Source organism: Canis lupus, chromosome 26 (genome assembly GCF_003254725.2).
Source record: "Canis lupus dingo isolate Sandy chromosome 26, ASM325472v2, whole genome shotgun sequence".
In the NCBI taxonomy this organism is placed as follows: domain Eukaryota; kingdom Metazoa; phylum Chordata; class Mammalia; order Carnivora; family Canidae; genus Canis; species Canis lupus.
The window spans coordinates 9,852,640-9,875,157 of NC_064268.1; the positions used below are offsets into that span (position 1 = coordinate 9,852,640).

Here is a 22,518-nt window from a genome sequence, read left to right on the forward strand (position 1 = left end):
GGATTTGTTTTAGCACACTGTTGTTAACTATTAGCTCTAATAAAACTTACCAGTGGAAATGTGCTCTGTCCACTCTGGTTGTGTCTAATCTTCAGCTCTTTGTACAGATACCAGATGTAATTGACAGTGTAAAGAAATGAGGAAATGTAGAATATCTAGGTGAAAATAAAAAAAAAAAAACTTACCACAACTGTCTTCTTTCAATTTATTACATCATTTCTCTATAATAATCCTACCTAATTGTCTATTAGTAACTTACCATCTAGCATCCATAACATGCAAAACTGGGCCTGGGAATTCTACCCAGGCCTACTTATTATATGTTCTGGATTCCTTATTTTATCTTTTTGATTAGCCACAACATTATCCACCTCCTCTGACCCTACTGCCCCCTTTTATAAAAATATCATAGAATGTTTTTTTCTATTTTACTTTCTAATTGGAAAGACCATAAGCAGTTCCATTTCTTTTTTAAAATTAATTAATTAATTAATTAATTATGATAGTCACACAGAGAGAGAGAGGCAGAGACATAGGCAGAGGGAGAAGCAGGCTCCATGCACCGGGAGCCCGACGTGGGATTCGATCCCGGGTCTCCAGGATCGTGCCCTGGGCCAAAGGCAGGCGCCAAACTGCTGCGCCACCCAGGGATCCCCAGCAGTTCCATTTCTAATAATGATAGCCAGGCTATTTGAACCAAATTTCTCGTTAAAAAAATTAAACAAACTGGATGAAATATTTTTTAAATACTTAAAAGAATCAAAGCTCTGACAAGATAAGAAGGAATCAGCAGGACAAAATCCCAGAGAAAAAAATTTCTGCTTCCATCTTTGATGAAATAATAGAAATACATTTTGCCTTTTAGCCTCAAAAACTAAAAATTGGGAAAAATATATGAAACACTTGGTTTTCAAACATTAAGTAACAATCAGTGCAGAACAGTAATCCCTGAAAGAAGAAAAAAAGGGAGTGTCCCAGCTTACTGGTGGGAAAAGTGAGTGCAGTGACGGGGAATCCAAACACATGGAATGTCTTGGTGAGTAAGTAGACAGAGTTTAGAGTGTGGAGAGGCCAAAGCAGCTATAATACGTGAAGCATATTATCAGAGAAGAGGTAGCCACACAGATATAGTGCTCTGGAGATTTGCAGAAGTACCCTCAAGTCCTTGATTAAGTACTGATCTATGCATGTGAGACAGAAAACCATGAAGACCAGGAACAGAATAACCAGAGAGAAATAGGTGAAACAACTTCCAAAGCAATAGTTTGTGTCTCCATTAGCCAGAGTGCAAAGACTTCCTAATATATAGGTAGGAAATGAAAGTACTACAGAATAATAAGGTAGAATTCTAAGAAGAGTATTGGCTCACTAATGGGACAAATTAGCTGTACATGAAAGACTGCCTTAATGAAAGTTTAAAAGCAAGCCTTAGAAAAATAAGCAAGCCTTGAAAGGATCAGACAGATTCAGAGTTAGCTACATCCAAGGCAAAATCAAATTTAAAGGAAAAAAAAATATATATGTGTGTGTGTGTGTGTGTGTGTGTGTGTATATATATATATATATATGGATATATAGGAAAGGAATATATATAGTTTTTTCAATGAACAATGTAAAGTCTGCAATGTCTGGCATCTAATAAAATCTTATAAATCTTGGTTGGCTTGTGAGCTCCACTGAGGAGCCAGAGGTTGGGCAGCTGCTGCAGCCCTGGTCATTCCTGGTTCCTGGACCCTCAGTGGCATGGTATGCAAGTGACATTAAAGTGGCCCTGGTTCCCCAAAATGGAAGCACCTGCCCCCTCTGCCCAGCTCCATACATGATCAGATTATGTAAACATATGGGACAAGACCGATAAGCCTGAAGCTTTCCTGAAGCCTGTTCTGAAGCTTTCTTACATATCTGGGTACCAGGTTTTACCTGAAGAGATGGCTGCCATATACTTTTTGCAGCTGGTTTGATAGCACATTTCAGCTCCAACTTCGCATCCTGAGAACATTTACACATTTCTGCAGGTCCTTTTTAAAATACAACTTGAAAGACCTTAAAACTTCCTGCTAGCCACAAGCAGATCTTTCTCTTCTGCTCATCAGTAAACAGCTGTGATCCACTATGATAGATTTTCCAAACAAAAATACCTGGAGCACTAGTTTAGCAAAGAGGTCCTCAGTGCCACTCAACAAAGCACAGTTTCCCTAAATTCTTTTAAAGAAGTGACCATATTCAACTACTTGAGCTTTGTTATGGCAACCCCCTGTCCAAACTTACTTATAGACTGATACCTTATTTCCAAGGCTGAGGAACAGAAAGTAGCCTCTGTTTTGAGGAGGTAGAAGTATACATTTTTTTACTATTACTTGTTTAGAACCACATTTTACAAAATGCCTTGTTTCCTTTATTACTGTTTCTAGAAAGGAAAGTTTTATTAAAATTGTTTTAGTCTAAATATAGAAGAGTTTTAAGAATTAGGGTTTATTTTGAAAACTTCTGAGTTCAATTCTAACATATCTCTGTACCTTTCAAAGTAAGGTAAAATTCAGAGACAGTTGTTCGATCAGATGGCTTAGAGAAATTTCTGGAATGTTGATATTCTAAGATTCCTTATTAATGAATGTCTGACTTCAAATCTAACCAAAAAACTGCAACATCATTCTTTGTAGATTTTTATTATATAGTGTTAACAAGCTTACTTGTGAACAAATAAAATGCTTCAGCTATTTGTTTACCTTGCCTTATTTTTTTTTAAGATTTCATTTTTTTAAAGATTTTATTTATTTATTCATGAGAACACACAGAGAGGAGAGAGAGAGAGAGAGAGAGAGAGAGAGAGAGAGAGAGAGAGGCAGAGACACAGGCAGAGGGAGAAGCAGGCTCCATGCAGGGAGCCTGACTTGGGACTCGATCCCGGGTCTCCAGGATCACGCCCTGGGCTGTAGGCGGCGCTAAACTGCTGAGCCACTGGGGCTGCCCAAGAGTTCATTTTTTAAAAGATTTTATTTATTTGAGAGAGAGAGAGAGAGAGAGAGAGAGAGAGAATGAGCAGGGGGGAGGGGCAGAGAGAGGGAGAACCAGATTCCCCACTGAGCAGGGAGCCCAACATGGGGCTTAACCCCAGGATCCCAGAATCATGACCTGAGTTGGAGGCAGACACTTGAGTGACTAAGCCACCCAGGTGCCCCAAGATTTTATTTATTTATTTGAGAGACAGTGAGTAGCATGAGCAGGAGAGGTGCAGAGGGAGAGGAAGAAACAGATTCTTCATTGAGTGCAGAGCTCTACATGGGTGGGCAGGGCTTGATCCCAGGACCCTGAGATCATGACCTGTTCAGAAGTCAGCTGCTGCTCAACCTGCTGAGCCACCCAGGTTCCCTTTACCTTGACTTCTTAAGAAGAATTATAAATGATACAATGAAGCAGGAAAATATGGCCCACACCCAAGAGAAAAATTAATCAATGGAAATGGACTCAGAAATAATAGATCATTAAAATCAGTAGACAAATATGTTAAGGAAACTATTACAAATACACTCCATACCGTCCAAGAAGGTAGAGGAAAGTAGACAAATAGAGATATGTAAGATATAAAAAAGACCTAAATTGAAATTCTAGAGATGAAAAATACATGAAGTTAAAATATGACAAAGTTGAAACTGCAAATGAAAAGATTAGTGAACTTGAAAATATAGAAATAGAAAATATCTAAAATGAAACAGAGGAAAAAGACTTTAAAAAATGAGTAGGAGTGGGCAGCCCAGGTGGCTCAGCGGTTTAACGCCGCCTTCAGTCCAGGGCGTGATCCTGGAGACCTGGGGTTGAGTCCCACATTTGGCTCCCTGCGTGGAGCCTGCTTCTCCCTCTGCCTGTGTCTCTGCCTCTCTTTCTCTCTCTGTGTCTCTCATGAATAAATAAATAAAAATCTTTAAAAAAATGAGTAGGATCCCCTGGGTGGTGCAGTGAGTTAAGTGTCCAACTTGGATTTCAGCTCAGGTTGTGATCTCAGGGTTGTGAGATCAAGCCCCATGTCTGGCTCCACACTCGGTGCAGTCTGCTTGGGTTTTTTTTTCTCTCTCTCTCTCCCTCTGCTCCTCTCCCCCACCTCAAATAAATAAGTAAATCTTTTTAAAAAATTAGCAAACCCTCAATGCACAATGGGACAATATCAGGAAGGTTAATGCACATAGAACTGGAATTCCAGAAAGAGTAGAGAAGCAGGGAAAAACAAGATATGTTTGAAGAAATAACCAAATTTTTTTCAAATTTAATGAAAATAGAAAGCATAAAAAACATGAAAAAGAACACACCGCCGAGACATATCCTAATCAAATTACTGAAAATCAATGACAAACAGAAAACAAGAAAAGCACCCAAGGGTGGGCACCTGAGAGGCTCAGTAGTTACGTGTCTGCCTTGGCACATGTGGTGATCACAAGGTGCTGGTATCGAGTCCCTCATCAGGCTCCCTCTCTCCCTCTGCCTCTGTTTTTGTCTCTCTCTCTCTGTATCTCTCATGAATAAATATTTTTTTAAAAGGCATCCAGAGCAAAAATCTTATTATACACATAGGAACAAAGATCAGAATGACATCACATTTCTTATAAGAAATAATAAAATCTAGAAAACATGGACACAACATCTTTAAAATAACTGAAATGGAAAAAAATTGTCAACCTAGAATTCTATACATAGAAAAAATACTTTTCAATCGGAGAAGGACAATCATTATATGATCTCATTCATTTGTGGAATATAAAAAATAGTGAAAGGGAATAAAGGGGAAAGGAGAAAAAATGAGTGGGAAATATCAGAAAGGGAGACAGAACATGAGAGATTCCTAATTCTAGGAAACGAACTAGGGGTGGTAGAAAGGGAGGTGGGCGGGGGGTGGGGTGACTGGGTGACAGACACTGAGTGGGGCACTTGATGGGATGAGCACTGGGTGTTATTCTATATGTTGGCAAATTGAACACCAATAAAAAAAATTTATAAATAAAAATACCTTTCAAAAACAAGGATAAAAGTAAGGACTTGTGCAGACAAACCCAAAAGCTGAGAGAATACACTGAAGCAGACCATTACTATAAGAAACGTTAAAGGAAATCATTCAGGAAAAAACATGTGGTAACAGAAATTTGAATCTACACAAAGCAATTAAGGGTACCAAAAAATGGGAACAGTTTGGTGTCTCCTTAAATAATTTAACATACTATGGAAGGAGCCTCAATGTCCATCAACAGATGAATGGATAAAGAAGATGTGGTATATATATACAATGGAATATTACTCAGCCATTAGAAATGACAAACCCACCATTTGCTTCAACATGGATGGAACTAGAGGGTATTACGCTGAGTGAAGTAAGTCAACCGGAGAAGAACAATGGCTACATGGTTTCACTCATACGGGGAATATAAGAAATAGTGAAAGGGATTATAGGAGAAGGAGGAAAAATGAGTGGGAAAAATTAGAGAGGGTGACAAAACATGAGAGCCTTCTAACTCTAGGAAACGAACAAGGGGTAGTAGGAGTGGAGGCAGGTGGGGGGATGGGGTGACTGGGTGACGGGCACTGAGGAGGGCACTTGACAGGATGAGCACGGGGTATTAAACTACATATTGGCAAATTGAACATCAATAAAAAATTTTTTAATAATTTAACATAGAATTACCATATGATTCAGCAACTCTACTACTACGTACACACCTCAAAACAAAAACAAAAACTCAAACAACTACATTTATATCTGTTCTTATAAAAGCACTGAGAACAAGAGCCAAAAAGTAGAAATAGCCCAAATGTCCATAAATATATGAATGAATACATAAATTGTGATATATACATATAATATTATTCAGCCATAAAAAGGAATGAAGTACTGATATATATGCTACACAAATGACCCTTCAAAACATTATGTTAAGTGAACGAAACCAGACATGAAGGTCACATTTTGAACGGTTCTATTAATACAAAGCATTCAGAATAGATATAGCTATAGAGACTGAACTCAGATTGGTGGTCTCTGGGTAGGGAAAATGGGGAGAAACTGCTTAATGAGAAAGGGGTTTTTACTTTGGAGTGATAGAAATGTTTTGGAACTAGGTTGTGCAGGTTGCACAATATTGTGAATGTACTAACTACCACTACACTGTTCACTTTAAAATAATCAATTTTATCTTATGTGAAATGCATCTCAACAAATTTTTTTCTTTTTCAAGTTTTTATCTAAATTCCAGTTAATACCAACAAGGGGTAGTGGTAGGGGAGGCGGGTGGGGGATGGGGTGAGGTGATGGGCACTGAGGGGGACACTTGATGGGATAAGCACTGGGTGTAATACTATGTGTTGGCAAATAAAACTTCAATTAAAAAATACGGAAAAAAATAAATTCCAGTTAGCATATAGTGTAATATTAGTTTCAGCTGTAGAATTTAGCGATTCATCACTTATATACAACACTCAGTGCTCATCAAAGTAAGTGCCCTCTTTATTTTTTTTTAAAGATTTTATTTATTTATTCATGAGAATACATAGAGAGAGAGAGAGAGAGAGAGAGAGAGGCAGAGACACAGGCAGAGGGAGAAGCAGGCTTCATGCTGGGAGGCCGACGTGGGACTCAATCCCAGGTCTCCAGGATCGCGCCCTGGGCTGAAGACAGCGCTAAACCACTGAGCCACCCGGGCTGCCCAAGTGCCCTCTTTAATACATATTTAACCTGGGGCACCTGGGTGACTCGGTGGTTAAGCATCTGCCTTTGGCTCAGGGCATGACCCCGGGGTCCTGGGATCCAGCAAAAACAGTTTTAAGAGGAAATTTAGAACAATAAATATCATAAGAATACATAAGAACAAAACCAATAAATACATAAGAAAAAGAAAGATCTCAAATAAACAACCTAAATCTACACCTCAAGGGACTAGAAAAAGAGCAAAATAAGCCCAACAGTAGTAGAAGGAAATAACAAGATCAGAGCAGAAATAAATGAAATAGAGGATGAAAAACAACAAAAAGATCAACAAAATTGAGTTTTTTATAAATATAAACAAAATTGACAAACTTTTAGGTAGACTGATTAAGACATAAGGAGAAAAGATTCAAATAAATAAAATCTGAAATGAAAGGGGAAACATGGGATCCCTGGGTGGCGCAGTGGTTTGGCGCCTGCCTTTGGCCCAGGGCGGGATCCTGGAGACCCAGGATTGAATCCCATGTCGGGCTCCCGGTGCATGGAGCCTGCTTCTCCCTCTGCCTGTGTCTCTGCCTCTCTCTCTCTGTGTGACTATCATAAATAAATAAAATTAAAAAAAAAAAAAGAAAGGGGAAACATTACACAGGAATAAAAGGCACAGCATTAAGAAATACACTCAGTAATATTGTAATGGCATTGTATGGTGGCAGATGATAACTACACTTGTGGTGAGCACATCATAATGTATAGAGATGCTGAGTCACTACGATGTATACCTGAAACTCATACAATATTGTGTCACCTATAGTCAAAAATTTTTTTTCGTGAGTTTGATCAGCTTTAATGGAAAATAATATGGACGTTTTGGTAACATTATTTGATTAAAATGTTAACAGAAAATGAACTGGGTACTAGGACAAAAGGATCATTGATTCAATAAAATTTAATTATCATTTCTCATTGTCAAAAAAATAAAAATTAAGGAAAGACATTACAACCAATACCACAGAAATACAAACGATCCTAAGAGACCATTATGAGCAATTATACACCTACAAATTGAATAACAAAGAAGAAATGGATAAATTCCTAGAAACATACAGATTATCATGCTTGAATTAGGAAGAAACAGGAATACTGAACAGACCAATAATGAGTAAGGAGATAAAATCAGTAATTGTCAACCTACCAACAAAGAAAGTTTCAGGACAATTTGGTTTCACTGGTGAATTCTACCAAACATTTAAAGAGAAATTAATGCCTAACCTTCTCAAACTCTTCCAAAAAATTTGCAGAAGATGGAATACTTCCAAACTCATTTTAGGAGGCCTGTACTATCCTAATCAAAGCTAGACAAAAACACTACAAGCAAAGAAAATCACAAGCAAAGAAAATCACAAGCTAATATCCCTGATGAAATGAAGTGCAAAAATCATCAACAAAATACGAGCAAACAAAATTCAACAGAACATTAAAAGGATCATATACCATTGCCTAATGGGATTTATCCCTTAAAGACAGGATGAGTCAACATATGCAAAACAATAAATGTAATACACCACTGTTGAGAGTTTACTTAAGCCACTCCATGGCATTGCTGCCTTGATAATCCATATTGTTGAACCAAGCAGCCTGCAGGGTCCTTAAACAGATACTAACCCCCTCAGGCAAGTGCATGCCCTTGATAGCAGTCCAGAGTCACAGTAAATATAAGTTCCTTATATGAATTCCCCAACAGCCTTTGTGATCAACAGTACTCTCTGCTTTCTAGCACCAGTATGCTTTATGTGCCCCTTGGCACTTTATGTGCCCCTTGGATAAGACCCCCATGGGCTTATGAAAATTCTGCTTCTTTGGCTGAATTGGTTGATATGACCCTGACTGGGAACCCCAAAGCATCCCACCCACAAACCATATGCCCCAGCTTCTATCTCCCTGTCGGCACTCTGCCCTCGACCTCCCTATATGGCCCCTTGATGAGTGCTGTATACTTCTTCTAGAACCTGTCCTGTGCTCCTCTTAACAAATTTAATTTAATAAAGTCATAACAAGCACATAAGCAGAATGAAGTACAAAAAAAAAATCACATGGGCAGCCCCAGTGGCTCAGCGGTTTAGCGCTGCCTTCGGCCCAGGGAGTGATCCTGGGGACCTGGGATCAAGTCCCACGTCTGGCTCCCTGCGTGGAGCCTGCTTCTCCCTCTGCCTGTGTCTCTGCCTCTGTCTCTCTCTCTCTTTCTCTCTCTCTCTCTGTCTCATGAATAAATAAATAAATAAATAAAATCAATCTTTAAAAATCACATGATCATATGAACAGGTGCATTAAATTTTGTCATATTTGACAAAATTATCCTTCCATAATAAAAAATTCTCAACACATTAAATATAAAAGAAATTTACCTCAACATTATAAAGGACATATATAATAAGCCCATAGCTAACATCATACTCAGTGATGAAATCTGAAAGCTTTTCCTCTAAAATCAGCAACAAGACAAGGATACTCACTCTTGTCACTTCTATAGGAGTCCTAGCCAGAGCAGTTAGACAAGAAAAAGAAAAGGTATCCAGGGATCCTGGGGTGGCTCAGCGGTTTAGTGCCTGCCTTCAGCCCAGGGCATGATCCTGGAGCGCTGGGATCGAGTCCCACATCGGGCTCGCTGCATGGAGCCTGTTTCTCCCTCTGCCTGTGTCTCTGCCTCTCTTTCTCTCTGTGTCTCTCATGAATAAATAAATAAAATATTAAAAAAAAAGAAAAGGTATCCAAATTGTAAAGAAGGAAGTAAAATTGTCTCTTTTTTCAGAGGACATGATCTTATACATAGAAACTCCTAAGGACTATATAAAAAAAACTTTAGAAGTAATAAATTCAGTAAAGCTGCAGGATACAAAAAATCAACCTACAACAATTGACTGTGTATCTAAACACTAAGAACAAATGATATGAAAAAGAAATTAAGAAAACAATCTAACTCACAATAGCATCAAAAATAATAAAATACTTAGGAAAAAATTTAGCCAAGGAGATGAAAGATCTGTACACTCTAAACTCTAAAACACTGATGAAAGAAACTGAAGATACACATAAATGGAAAGATATCCTGTGTCCATGGATTGGAAAAATTAGAATTGTTAAAATGTCCATACTAGCCAAATAATCTACAGGTTCAATCTCTATCAAAATTGCAAAGGCATTTTTTGGAGAAAAATGTAAACACAAAAGACCTTGAATAGCTAAAGCAATCTTGAGCAATAACAACAAAAATGAATGATTCACACTTCCTAATTTCATATTATGTTACAAAGCTATAGGAAGCAAAATAATATGGTAAAGTAAGCAAAATAATGCTTATGGCAATTGGTATAGAATGGTAAGCAAGCAAAATAATAAAGAATAAAAACAGACATATAAGACCAAAAAACCAGAATTGAGAGCCCAGAAATAAACTTAACCATTTTAACTAATCTTTGACAAAGGAATCAAGTATAAACAATGGGAGGGCACCTGGGTGGCTCAGTTGATTAAGCTTCAGCTCAGGTCGTGATCCCAGAGTCCTGGAATCAAGCCCCACATTGGGCTCCTTGCTCAGCGGGGAGCTTGCTTCTCCCTCTTCTGCTCCCCCTGCTTGTGCTCTCTCTCTGTAAAACTGTGCTCTCTCTCTCTCTCTGTGTGTGTCTCTCTCTGTCAAATAAATAAATAAAATCTGTTTTAAAAAGAATAAATAATGGGAAAAGGATAATTTTTTTCAATATAGGGTGATGGCAGAACTGGATATCCACATTAAAAAAAAAAATTGTATCCTCACACACAAAAGTCAACTCAAAATGGATTAAAGATGTAAATATATGACCTAAAATTGTAAGCTCCCAGAAGAAAACACAGAGGAAAATGTTAATTAGTCTTGGAGATAATTTTTTTGATATGACACCAAAAATAGGCACTAAGAGCAAAGATAAGCATGTGGGAACTCATTAAACTAAAAACTTCTGCACAACAAAGGAAACCAAATAAATATCAACAAAATGAAAAAGCAAACATATATAATGGAATTAAATATTTGCAAATCCTATATATAATAATTCAATAGCAATAACATAACACAAGATAATATGATTTAAAAATGGGCAAAGGACCTGAACAGACATTTTTCCAAAGAAGGCACAGAAATGGCCAACAGGTATATGAAAAAGTGCTCAATCTCACTAATCATCAGGGAAACACAAATTAAAACCACAGATATCACCTCATACCTGTTAGGATGGCTATTACAAAAAAGTCAAAGAGAGCACCTGGGTGCCTCAATTTGCTAAGTGTCCGACTGGACTACTGCTCAGGCATGATCTCAGTGTCATGAGATCAAGCCCTGCTTTGGGCTCCATGCTGAGCATGGAGTCTGCTTGAGATTCTCTCCCTCCCTCTGCCCTTCCCCACACTTGCTCTCTCTCTTTCTCTCTCTAAATAAATAAAATATATTTTTTTAAAGTCAATGATACAAGTGTTGACAAGGATGTGGAGAAAAGGAAATCCTTATATACTACTGGAGGGAGTGTAAACTGGCATAGCCACTAAGAATAGCAGTATAGAGAACTACCATATGATCCAGTAATCCTACTTCTGGGTACATATTCAAGTGAAAGAAAATAATTATCTCAAAGAGATACCAGCATTCTCATGTACGGTGGAGCACTATTCACAACAGCCAAGACATGGAAACCTAAATATCTATCAGTGGATGAATGGATAAATAAAATGTGATTAAATACACACACACACGTATATTATTCCACCTTTAAAATGACATAAATTCTTTTATACAAATTTTTTTAAAAAATGAGGCACAGATGATATATATTTTAAAAAAACATAAATTCTACCATTTGTGAGAACATGGATGAATCTGGAGTATACCATACCAAGCAAAATAGACACAGGGAGACAACTACTACATGATCTCACTTATTTGTGGAACCTAAAAAAGTTGAACTTATAGAAACAGAGTGGAAGGCTAGTTACCAGGAGATGAAGGATGGAGCAAATGGGGTAATATTGGTAAAAGGGTATAAACTTTCAGGTGAATAAGTGATAAGATGATTAAGTTCTATAACTCTAATGTACAACATGGTGACTAAAGCTAATAATGGATTTGCTAAGAGAGTAGATGTTAACTATTCTCACCACATACACAAAATGTAACTATATAAGGTAATGGATGCCTTAATTAACTTGATTGTGATAATCATTTCACAACATATATGTATAATCAAAATATCACATTGTACACCTTGAATATATAAAATATTTGTCAATTATACCACAATAAAGCTGGAAAAAATAATTAAATGGTAATCATAAAATGTGTTAAGCCTTTTGATTAAAGGTGACAAAAGAGAGACACTTGGGTAGATTGATTAGTTAAGCATCTGATTCTTGATTTCAGCCAAATCATGATCTCAGGGACCTGACATCGAGTTCTGTGTTGGGCTCCACGCTCTGTGTGGAGTCTACTTCTCTCTCTCTCCCTCTCTCTGCCTCTTCCCCCACTCACATGCTTGCTCTGTCTTTCAAATAAATAAAATCTTTTTTTAAAAAAGTGACAAAAGAAAAAATAGAGAAAAATAGAGACCTGGCAGAAATCTATTGAACCAAATGATAAAAATTAACAATACAGGCAGCCCCGTTGGCGCAGCGGTTTAGCGCCGCCTGCAGCTCAGGGTGTGATCCTGGAGACCCAGGATCGAGTCCCACGTCAGGCTCCCTGCATGGTGCCTGCTTCTCTCTCTGCCTGTGTCTCTGCCTCTCTTTCTCTAGCTGTGTCTCTATGAATAAATTAATAAATAAAATCTTTTAAAAAAATTAACAATACTATGGAGGCATGGGTGGCTTGTTGGTTAAGCGTCTTTGGCTCAGGTCATAATCCCAGGATCCTGGGAGTCCCGCATTGAGCTCCATTGCTCTGCATGGAGCCTGCTTCTCCCTTTCCCTCTGTTTCTCTCCATCTCTTATGAATAAATAAAACATTTTAAAATGTTTAAAATGAAATGTTCTGAAACTATATGCCTCCGGGTATGATGTCCTGAGAAGTATGTGATGCTACTTCTATAATATTCTTGCCAAAATGCATAAACGGAATTTAAACGTGAGACACATCAGACAAACCATACTGAGTAACACTACAAAGTAATCTGCCAGTATTCTTCAAAAAGCATCAATGTGACTGAGTGATGGGCACTGAGAGGGGCACTTGGTGGGATGAGCATTGGGTGTTATGCTATATGTTGGCAAATTGAACTCCAATAATAAAAAAAAAAAAGCATCAATGTTAGGAAGAAAAACTGAGGAACTGTCCCAGGTTAAATGAGATTAAGGAAACAGGAACTAAATGTAATATGAGGTGCTGAATGGGATCCTGGACCAAAGAGACATTAATGAAAAGCAAATGGAAAAAAAAATTGTTGGTTAGATAACATGATAGAATTAGGTTACACATTCTTTTCAGATATTAATGAAACATTTTCCAAGACAGATCACATACTGGGCCATAAAACAAGCCTGAATAAATTTAGGATTAAAAAATTTTAAATTATGTTCCCCATGGATAATAAAATTATATTACAAATTAGTAACAAAAATAAATATGGAAAATCAACAAATATTTGGAAAATAAATAATATACTTCTAAATAAACCATGGAGGGATTGAGCCCATGTTGGGCTCCCTGCTCAGCAGGGAGTGATTTTCTCCCTCTCTCTGCCCATCCCCTGGCTCATGCTATCTCACTTTCTCTCTCTCAAATAAATAGTTTTTTTTAAAAAAAGAACTAGAGTAAAATTGGATTACCAATATTAAGAATGAGGGGCACCTGGGTGACTGAGTCAGTTACGCACTTGATTCTTGATTTCAGCTCAGGTTATCATCTCAGAGTCCTGGGATTGACCCTGGTGTCAGGTTCTGTCCTTAGCATGGAGTCTGTTTGGGATTCTCTCTAGCCCTCTCCCTCTCCCCGCTTGCACACATGGGCTCATTCTCTCTCTCTTTCTCTAAGTAAATAAATAAATCTTCAAAATAAAAAAAGAATGAAAAAGAAGTTACCACCACAGGTCCTAAAGACATTAAAAATTTTAAATTATTAACAATGTTATCATTGTCAGTAATTCTACAATATAAACTAAACTGGCAAATTTCTTAAATAAAAAATATTATAAATAACACAAGAAGAAAGAATACACTTCTCATAATTAAACATCTTTCCAGAAAAAAAGGAGCAGATACAGATAGCTTCACTGGTGAACTAGAGCAAACAGTTAAGGACAAAATTTAAAAAGTATTGCATAAATGCTTTCAGGAGAAGAAAAAGGAGGCAACACTACACATATTGTTTTTATGAACAAAGAATTAACCTGATTATAAAACCTCTAAAGAGATACTATCAAAAACAAAGAAAGAAAACTACAGAGCAATATGTACTTCATGAATATAGATACAAAATATTACCAACTGAATACATCAATAAAAACATAACAGTGTTGTTAATCTGAAGAATGAAGGACAGACTGAAATTCAAAGTCAATTAATGAATCCACAATAAGCTACCACTCAACAACTACTAGGATGAGTATAGTCAAAAAGATAGATAATAACAAGTACTGACAAGGATGGAGTCATTGGAACTCTCAAACACTACTGATCAGAATATAAGACTGTAATTACCTCGGAAAACTGGCAGTACTCAAAGATTCAACAGAATTATACCATATGACCAAGAAAATATACTCTTAGGTATATAGAGAAACGAAAACATGTCCACATAAAAACTTGTACACAAACATTCAGGCCAGCATTATTTATAACAGCCAAAAAGTAGAAACAACTCAAATGCCCATCACCTGATTAATGGATAAATAAATGTGGTATATCCATTCAAGGAATATTATCCAGCAATAAAAAGGAATGGAGTACTGATATATGCCACAACACAATGAACCTTGAAAACATTATTCTAAGTGAAAGAATCCATTCACAAAGGACCATATATCATATGATTTCATTTATATGAAATGTATGATTCCATTCATATGAAGTGTCCAGAATAGGAAAAATTATAAAGACAGGCAGTACAGTAGTGGTTACTTAGGGTTAGGAGGAAGGAACTGAATGGTGATGAATACGAAGTGTGGGGTTTTGAGGTAATGAAAATATTAAAAACTTGATTGTGATGATGGTTGCCATTGATTTGTATACTTTAAATGTGTGAGTTATATATATCAGTAAAGCTGTTAAAAGTCAATAAATGCTGAACCACCCTAGCAGCCCAGGAATAAATCACATTTGGTCATGGTGATTAACCCTTTTTTCTTTAAAAGATTTTATTTATTTATCTATTCATAAGAGACACAGAGAGAGTCAGAGACACAGGCAGAAGAAGAAGCAGGCTCCCCCCACAGGGCGCCGGAAGTGGGACTCAAACCCGGAACTCTGGGATCATACCCTGAGCTGAAGGCAGATGCTCAACCACTGAGCCACTCTGGCATCCCAATGAATAATCCCTTTAATGTACTCTTTGATCTAATTTTATTCTATTAGCTAGTATTTTGGAGAGAATTTCTGCATCCATGCTCATCGAGGATATTGGTCTGCAATTCTTTTTGGTGGGGTCTTTGTCTGGTTTGGGGATCAAGGTAATGCTGGCCCCATAGAATGAACTTGGAAGTTTTCTTTCCATTTCTTTTTTTTTTTTTTTTGAAACAGTTTCAGAAGAATAGGTATTAATTCTTCTTTAAATTTTTGGTAGGGGGCACCTTGTGGCTCAGTTGGTTAAGAATCTGCCTTTGTCTCAGGTCATGATCCCAGGTCCTGGGATCCAGCTCTGCATTGTCAGGCTACCTGCTCAGCAAAGGAGTCTGCTTCTCCCTCTCCCTCTGCCCTTCCCCTGCTCATTCTCTCTCTCTCTCTTTCACCCACTCTTAAATAAATAAAATAAATAAATCAGTAAATAAAATCTTTAAAAATATTGGTAGAATTCCACTGGGAGACCATCCAGCCCTTGACTCTTGTTTTTTGGGATTTTTGATTTATAGCTTCAATTTCTTTGCTGATTATAGGTCTGTTAGGTTTTCTATTTCCTGCTGTTTCAGTTTTGGTAATTTATATGTTTCTAGGAATGTATCCATTTCTTCCAGATTGCCTAGTTTGTTGCCATATAATTGCTGATAATAGTCTCTTGTAATTGTTTATATTTCTCCAGTATTAATTGTGACCTCTCCTTTCAGTCATGATTTTGTTTATTTGGGTCCTTCCCCTTTTCTTTCTGATAAGTCTGGCTAGAAGTTTATTGATCTTATTAATTCTTTCAAAGACCAGCTCCTAGTTTCCTTGTGATCTGTTTGTTCTACCCTTTTTTTGATTTCTGTATCATTGATTTCTACTCTCATCTTTATTATTTATCTTCTCCTTCTGGATTTAGGCTTCATTTGCTGTTCTTTTTACAGCTCCTTTAGATGTAAGGTTAGGTTGTATATTTGAAATTTTCCCTGTTTCTTGAGAAAAGCATATATTACTATATACTTCCCTCTTAGGACCACCTTTGCTGCAGCCTGAAGGTTCTGAATTGTCATACTTTCATTTTCATTTGCTTCTATGTATCTTTTTAATTCCATAATTTCCTGGTTGACCCATTCATTTTTTTGGATGCTTACTAACCTCCATGCATTTGTGATCCTTTCAAATTTTTTGTGAATAAGTTCAAATTTTAAAGCACTGTGGTCTAAAAATATGCATGATATAATCTTAGTCTTTTTGTATCAGCTGAGACCTGATTTGTGATCCACTATGTGATCCATTCTGGAGAATGTTCCATGTGCACTTGAGAAGAATGTCTGTTCTATTGCTTTAGGATAAAATGTTCTGAATATATATTAAGTCCAGTGTGTCCTTCAAAGCCCTTGTTTTAATGTGATACACCACATTAAAAAAAAGGACAAGAACCATCCATATGAACCTCTCAATATATGCAGAAAGAGCATTTGACAAAATACAGCATCCTTTCTTGATAAAAAATCTCTGCCATGTACAGATAGAAAGAACATACCTCAATACCATAAAAGCCATCCACAATGAATACATTCTCAATGGGGAGAAATTGAGAGTTTTCCCATAAAGTGAGGAACACGACAGGAATGTCTACTCTCGTAACCATTGTTCAACACAGTACTGGAAGTCCTACCCTCAGCAATCAGAAAACAAAAAATAAATAAAAAGCATCCAAATTGGCAAAGAAGAAGTCAAATTTTTACTCTTTGCCAATGACATGATACTTTATGTAGAAAACCCAAAAGACTTCACCCCAAAATTGCTAGAACTGATACAGGAATTTAGCAAAGTTGCAGGATATAAAATCTATGCACAGAAGTCAGTTGTGTTTCTTTTTTAAGATTTTATTATTTGAAAGAGAGAGAGTGTGTGTGTGAGAGAGAGTGTGTGTGAGAGAGAGAGTGGAGGAGGGGCGGTCAGACTGAAAAACATTAAAAAGTCTAAAACAGAGGTGCCTGGCTGGCTCAGTTGGTAGAGCATGTGACTCCTGATCTCAGGGTTGTGAGTTAGAGCCCCAAGTTGGGTGTAGAGCTTACTTGAAAGTAATTTTTTTAAAAAAAGCTTGATGTACCTGGGTGCTCAGTTAAGCATCTGACCTTTGGTTTTGGCTTAGGTCCTGGTCTCAGGGTCATGAGATCAAGCCCCACATTGGCTTCAGACTCAACATGGAGTGAGCCTGTCCCTCTCCCTCTGCTCCTCCCCTAGCTTGCACTCATGCTGGTGGGTGCTCTCTCTCGCTCTCTCTCTCTCAAATAAATAAAATCTTTAACAAAAGTTTGAAATAACAGTTTAGTGATACAAGTTGTTAAGTATACAAAGAAGCAGGCCCTCTCTTATACTGATAATAAATACATCAGGTGGGAATACACACTGTAGCCCCTTAGAGGGCAATATGGTTTGTAACAAAGGTGTTCTCTGCAAATAACCTCAATATCCATTAAGAGCTGGTTAAGTATATTGTCTACATTTGTACTATGAAATATTGGACAGTCATTAAAGACAGTAAGGTAATGAGGTATATCTCTAAGACACACTGTTAAGTTAAAAAAATGGGTATAAGAGGATATAGAGCAAAAGTCACAAATTCATATGACTTCATAGGGACAGGCAGGGAAACAAAAAAATGTTTGTACCCAGGGTACAAATCCTGACTACAGACAAAAAACATTAAAAATCTTTAAGAGGGACGCCTGGGTGGCTCAGTGGTTGAGCATCTGCCTTTGGCTCAGGGCGTGATCCTGGGGTCCTGGGATCAAGTCCCGCATCAGGCTCTCTGCATGGAGCCTGCTTTTCCCTCTGCCTATGTCTTTGCCTCTCTCTCTGTGTCTCTCATGAAAAAATAAATAAAATCTTTTTAATATATGTGCTGCTGAAGCGAGCACAAATAAAATCTTTAAAAAAATAAAAATCTTCAAGAAAAATAATTTTAATTAAATTTTTAATAAAATAAAGTGTTTTCTAACAAAAAACATTATGCCGAATAAATAAGATTACTCTATGCACATATGCAGTATGTTCTCATTCATGGTTTGAAAACACTGGGGAGAAGAAGGGGGAGAGGAAAGGACATCTTTAAAAGGATATACAGAACAAATAACTGGTGAAGAACCTAGAGAACAAAAGGTTGGAGATCTGAGGTATAATCTTTCTTTCACACCTCTTGAATTTTCTGAATTCATGAATTATTTTCAATTTTAAAATATTTTTTAAAAGTAAATGTAAATGGAAAGATGTAAAATCAATGAACAGAAATCAGTTGCATTTCTTTTTAAAAAAATATTTAGGGATCCCTGGGTGGCGCAGCGGTTTAGCGCCTGCCTTTGGCCCAGGGCGCAATCCTGGAGACCCAGGATCAAATCCCACGTCGGGCTCCCGGTGCATGGAGCCTGCTTCTCCCTCTGCCTGTGTCTCTACCTCTCTCTCTCTGTGTATGACTATCATAAATAAAAAAATAAAAATTTAAAAAATAAAAAAATATTTAATTCATTTATTCTTGAGAGAGACAGAGACATAAGCAGAGAGAGAAGCAGGCCCCCCCTGGGGAGCCCGATGTGGGTCGCGATCCCAGGACCCTGGGATCATGGCCTGAACCAAAGACAAACGCTCAACCACTGAGCCACCCAGGCATCCCATCAGTTGCATTTCTATCCACTAACAATGAGACAGAAGAAAGAGAAATTAAGGAGTCAATCCCATTTACAATTGTACCAAAAACCAAAAGATACCTAGGAATAAACCTAACCAAAGAGGCAAAGGATCTGTACTGAGAAAACTATAGAACACTCATGAAAGAAATTGAGGAAGACACAAAGAAATGGAAAAATGTTCCATTGCTCATGGATCAGGAAAACAAATACTGTTTAAATGTCTATGCTACCCAGAGCAATCCATACATTCAATGCAATCCCCATCAAAATACCATCAGCTTTTTTTAAAAAAACAGAATTGGAACAAATAATCCTAAAATTTTTATGGAACCAGAAAAGACCCTGAATAGCCAAAAGAATGTTGAAAAATAAAACCAAAACTCATGACATCACAATCCCCGGATTTCAAGCTCTATTATAAAGTTGGAATCATCAACACAGTATGGTACTGGCATAAAAACAGACACATGGTCCAGTGTATCATTTAAAGCTCTCGTTTCTTTGGAGATGTTGTGCTTAGAAGACCTATCGAGTATAGAAAGAGCTAGATTGAAGTCACCAAGTATAAGTGTATTATTATCTAAGTATTTCTTCACTTTGGTTAATAATTGATTTATATATTTGGCAGCTCCCACATTCGGCGCATATTTATTGAGGATTGTTAAGTCCTCTTGTTGGATAGATCCTTTAAGTATGATATAGTGTCTCTCTTCATCTCTCAATACAGTCTTCGGGGTAAATTTTAGTTTATCTGATATAAGGATGGCTACCCCTGCTTTCTTTTGAGGACCATTCGAATGGTAAATGGTTCTCCAACCTTTTATTTTCAGGCGGTAGGTGTCCTTCTGTGTAAAATGAGTCTCTTGTAGACAGCAAATAGATGGGTCCTGCTTTTTTATCCAGTCTGAAACCCTGTGCCTTTTGATGGGGTCATTAATCACATTCAGAGTTACTATTGAGAGATAGGAGTTTAGTGTCATCATGATATCTATTCAGTCCTTGTTTTTGTGGAATGTTCCACTGAACTTCTTCTTAAAGGGGAATTTTAAGAGTCCCCCTTAAAATTTCTTGCAGAGCTGGTTTGGAGGTCACATATTCTTTTAGTTGCTGCCTGTCTTGGAAGCTCTTTATCTCTCCTTCCATTTTGAATGAGAGCCTTGCTGGATAAAGTATTCTAGGTTGCATGTTCTTCTCATTTAGGACCCTGAATATATCCTGCCAGCCCTTTCTGGCCTGCCAGGTCTCTGTGGAGAGGTCTGCTGTTACCCTAATACTCCTCCCCATAAAAGTCAGGGATTTCTTGTCTCTTGCTGCTTTAAGGATCTTCTCTTTATCTTTGGAATTTGCAAGCTTCACTATTAAATGTCGAGGTGTTGAACGGTTTTTATTGATTTTAGGGGGGGATCTCTCTATTTCCTGGATCTGAATGCCTGTTTCCCTTCCCAGATTAGGAAAGTTTTCAGCTAGAATTTGTTCAAATACATATTCTGGCCCTCTGTCCCTTTCGGCGCCCTCGGGAACACCAATTAAATGTAAGTTTTTCTTCCTCAGGCTGTCGTTTATTTCCCTTAATCTATCTTCATGGTCTTTTAATTGTTTGTCTCTTTTTTCCTCAGTTTCCCTCTTTGCCATCAACTTGTCTTCTATGTTACTCACTCGTTCTTCCACCTCGTTAACCCTCGTCGTTAGGACTTCTAGTTTGGATTGCATCTCATTCAATTGATTTTTAATTTCTGCCTGATTAGCTCTAAATTCTGCAGTCATGAAGTCTCTTGAGTCCTTTATACTTTTTTCTAGAGCCACCAGTAGCTGTATAATAGTGCTTCTGAATTGGCTTTCTGACATTGAATTGTAATCCAGATTTTGTAACTCTGTGGGAGAGAGGACTGTTTCTGATTCTTTCTTTTGAGGTGAGGTTTTCCTTCTAGTCATTTTGCTCAGTGCAGAGTGGCCAAAAGCAAGTTGTATCCCGATGTTTATAGCAGCAATGGCCACGATAGCCAAACTGTGGAAGGAGCCTCGGTGTCCAACGATAGATGAATGGATAAAGAAGATGTGGTTTATGTATACAATGGAATATTACTCAGCTATTAGAAATGACAAATACCCACCATTTGCTTCAACGTGGATGGAACTGGAGGGTATTATGCTGAGTGAAGTAAGTCAGTCGGAGAAGGACAAACATTATATGTTCTCATTCATTTGGGGAATATAAATAATAGTGAAAGGGAATATAAGGGAGGGGAGAAGAAATGTGTGGGAAATATCAGAAAGGGAGACAGAACGTAAAGACTGCTAACTCTGGGAAACGAACTAGGGGTGGTAGAAGGGGAGGAGGGCGGGGGGTGGGAGTGAATGGGTGATGGGCACTGGGGGTTATTCTGTATGTTAGTAAATTGAACACCAATAAAAAATAAATTAAAAAAAGAAAAAACAGACACATGGATCAATGGAACAGAAAAGGGAACCCAAAAATGGACCCTCAGCTCTATGGTCAACTAATCTTCAACAAAGCAGAAAAGAATAGCCAATGGAAAAAAGACTGTCTCTTCAACAAATAGTGTTTGGAAAATTGGACAGACACATGCAGAAGAATGAAACTGGACCATTTCCTTACACCATACACAAAAATAAACTCAAAATGGACGAAAGACTTAAATGTGAAACAGGAATCTGTCAAAATCCTAAGGAAGAACACAGCCAGCAACCTCTTTGACCTCAGCTGCAACAACTTCTTGCTAGACAGGTCTTCAAAGGCTAGGGAAACAAAAGAAAAAATGAACTATTGGAACTTCATCAAGATAAAAAGCTTCTGCACAGCAAAGAAAACAGTCAACAAAGCTAAAAGGCAACCTACAGAATGGGAGAAGATATTTACAAATGACATATCAGATAAAGGGCTAGTGTCCAGGATCTACAAAGAATTTATTAAAATCAACAGCCAAAACCCAAAAAATCCAGTCAAGAAATGAGCAGAAGACATGAACAGACATTTCTCCAAAGAAGACATACAAATGGCTAACAGACACATGAAAAAATGCTCAACATCACTCATCATGAGGGAAATACAAATGAAAATCACGAGATACAACCTCACACTGGTCAGCATGGCTAAAATTAACATGTCAAAGAACAACAAATGCTTGTAAGGATGCAGAGAAAGGGGAAACTTCCTATACTGTTGTTGGGAATGCAAACTAGTATAGCCACTCTGGAAAACAATATGGAGGTTCCTCAAAAAATTAAAAATAGAGCTAGCCTATGACCCAGCAATTGCACTACTAGGTGTTTATCCAAAGGATACAAACATAGTGATCTGCTATACAAACATAGTGACCTGCACCCCAATGTTTACAGCAGCAATGTCCACAACAGCCAAACTATGGAAAGAGCCAAGGCGTCTACTGACAGATGAATAGATGAAGATATGGTGTACATATATACAATGTAATATTACTCAACCATCAAAAAAAAATGAAATCTTGCCATTGGCAATGGTGTAGATGGAGCTAGAGGGTATTATGGTAATCAAGATACATCAATCAGAGAAAGACAATTATTATACAATTTCACTCATATGTGGAATTTAGGAAACATAAC

At 37.5% G+C, this 22,518-nt stretch overlaps 1 protein-coding gene across 13 annotated transcripts in view; it reads right to left on the minus strand.

Moving 5' to 3' along the window:
• Positions 1 to 22,518, minus strand: part of TMEM116 (transmembrane protein 116) — a 138,400-nt gene that overhangs the window by 49,995 nt on the left and 65,887 nt on the right. For all 13 annotated transcript variants that reach the window (XR_003146595.3, XM_049101821.1, XM_049101827.1 and 10 more), the window contains one exon: positions 51 to 155. Coding sequence is in view for 12 of the 13 variants with exons in the window: in XM_049101821.1 (XP_048957778.1) it covers positions 51 to 155 (105 nt within the window). In the remaining variant the exon portion in view is untranslated. The remainder of the gene's footprint in view (positions 1 to 50; positions 156 to 22,518) is intronic.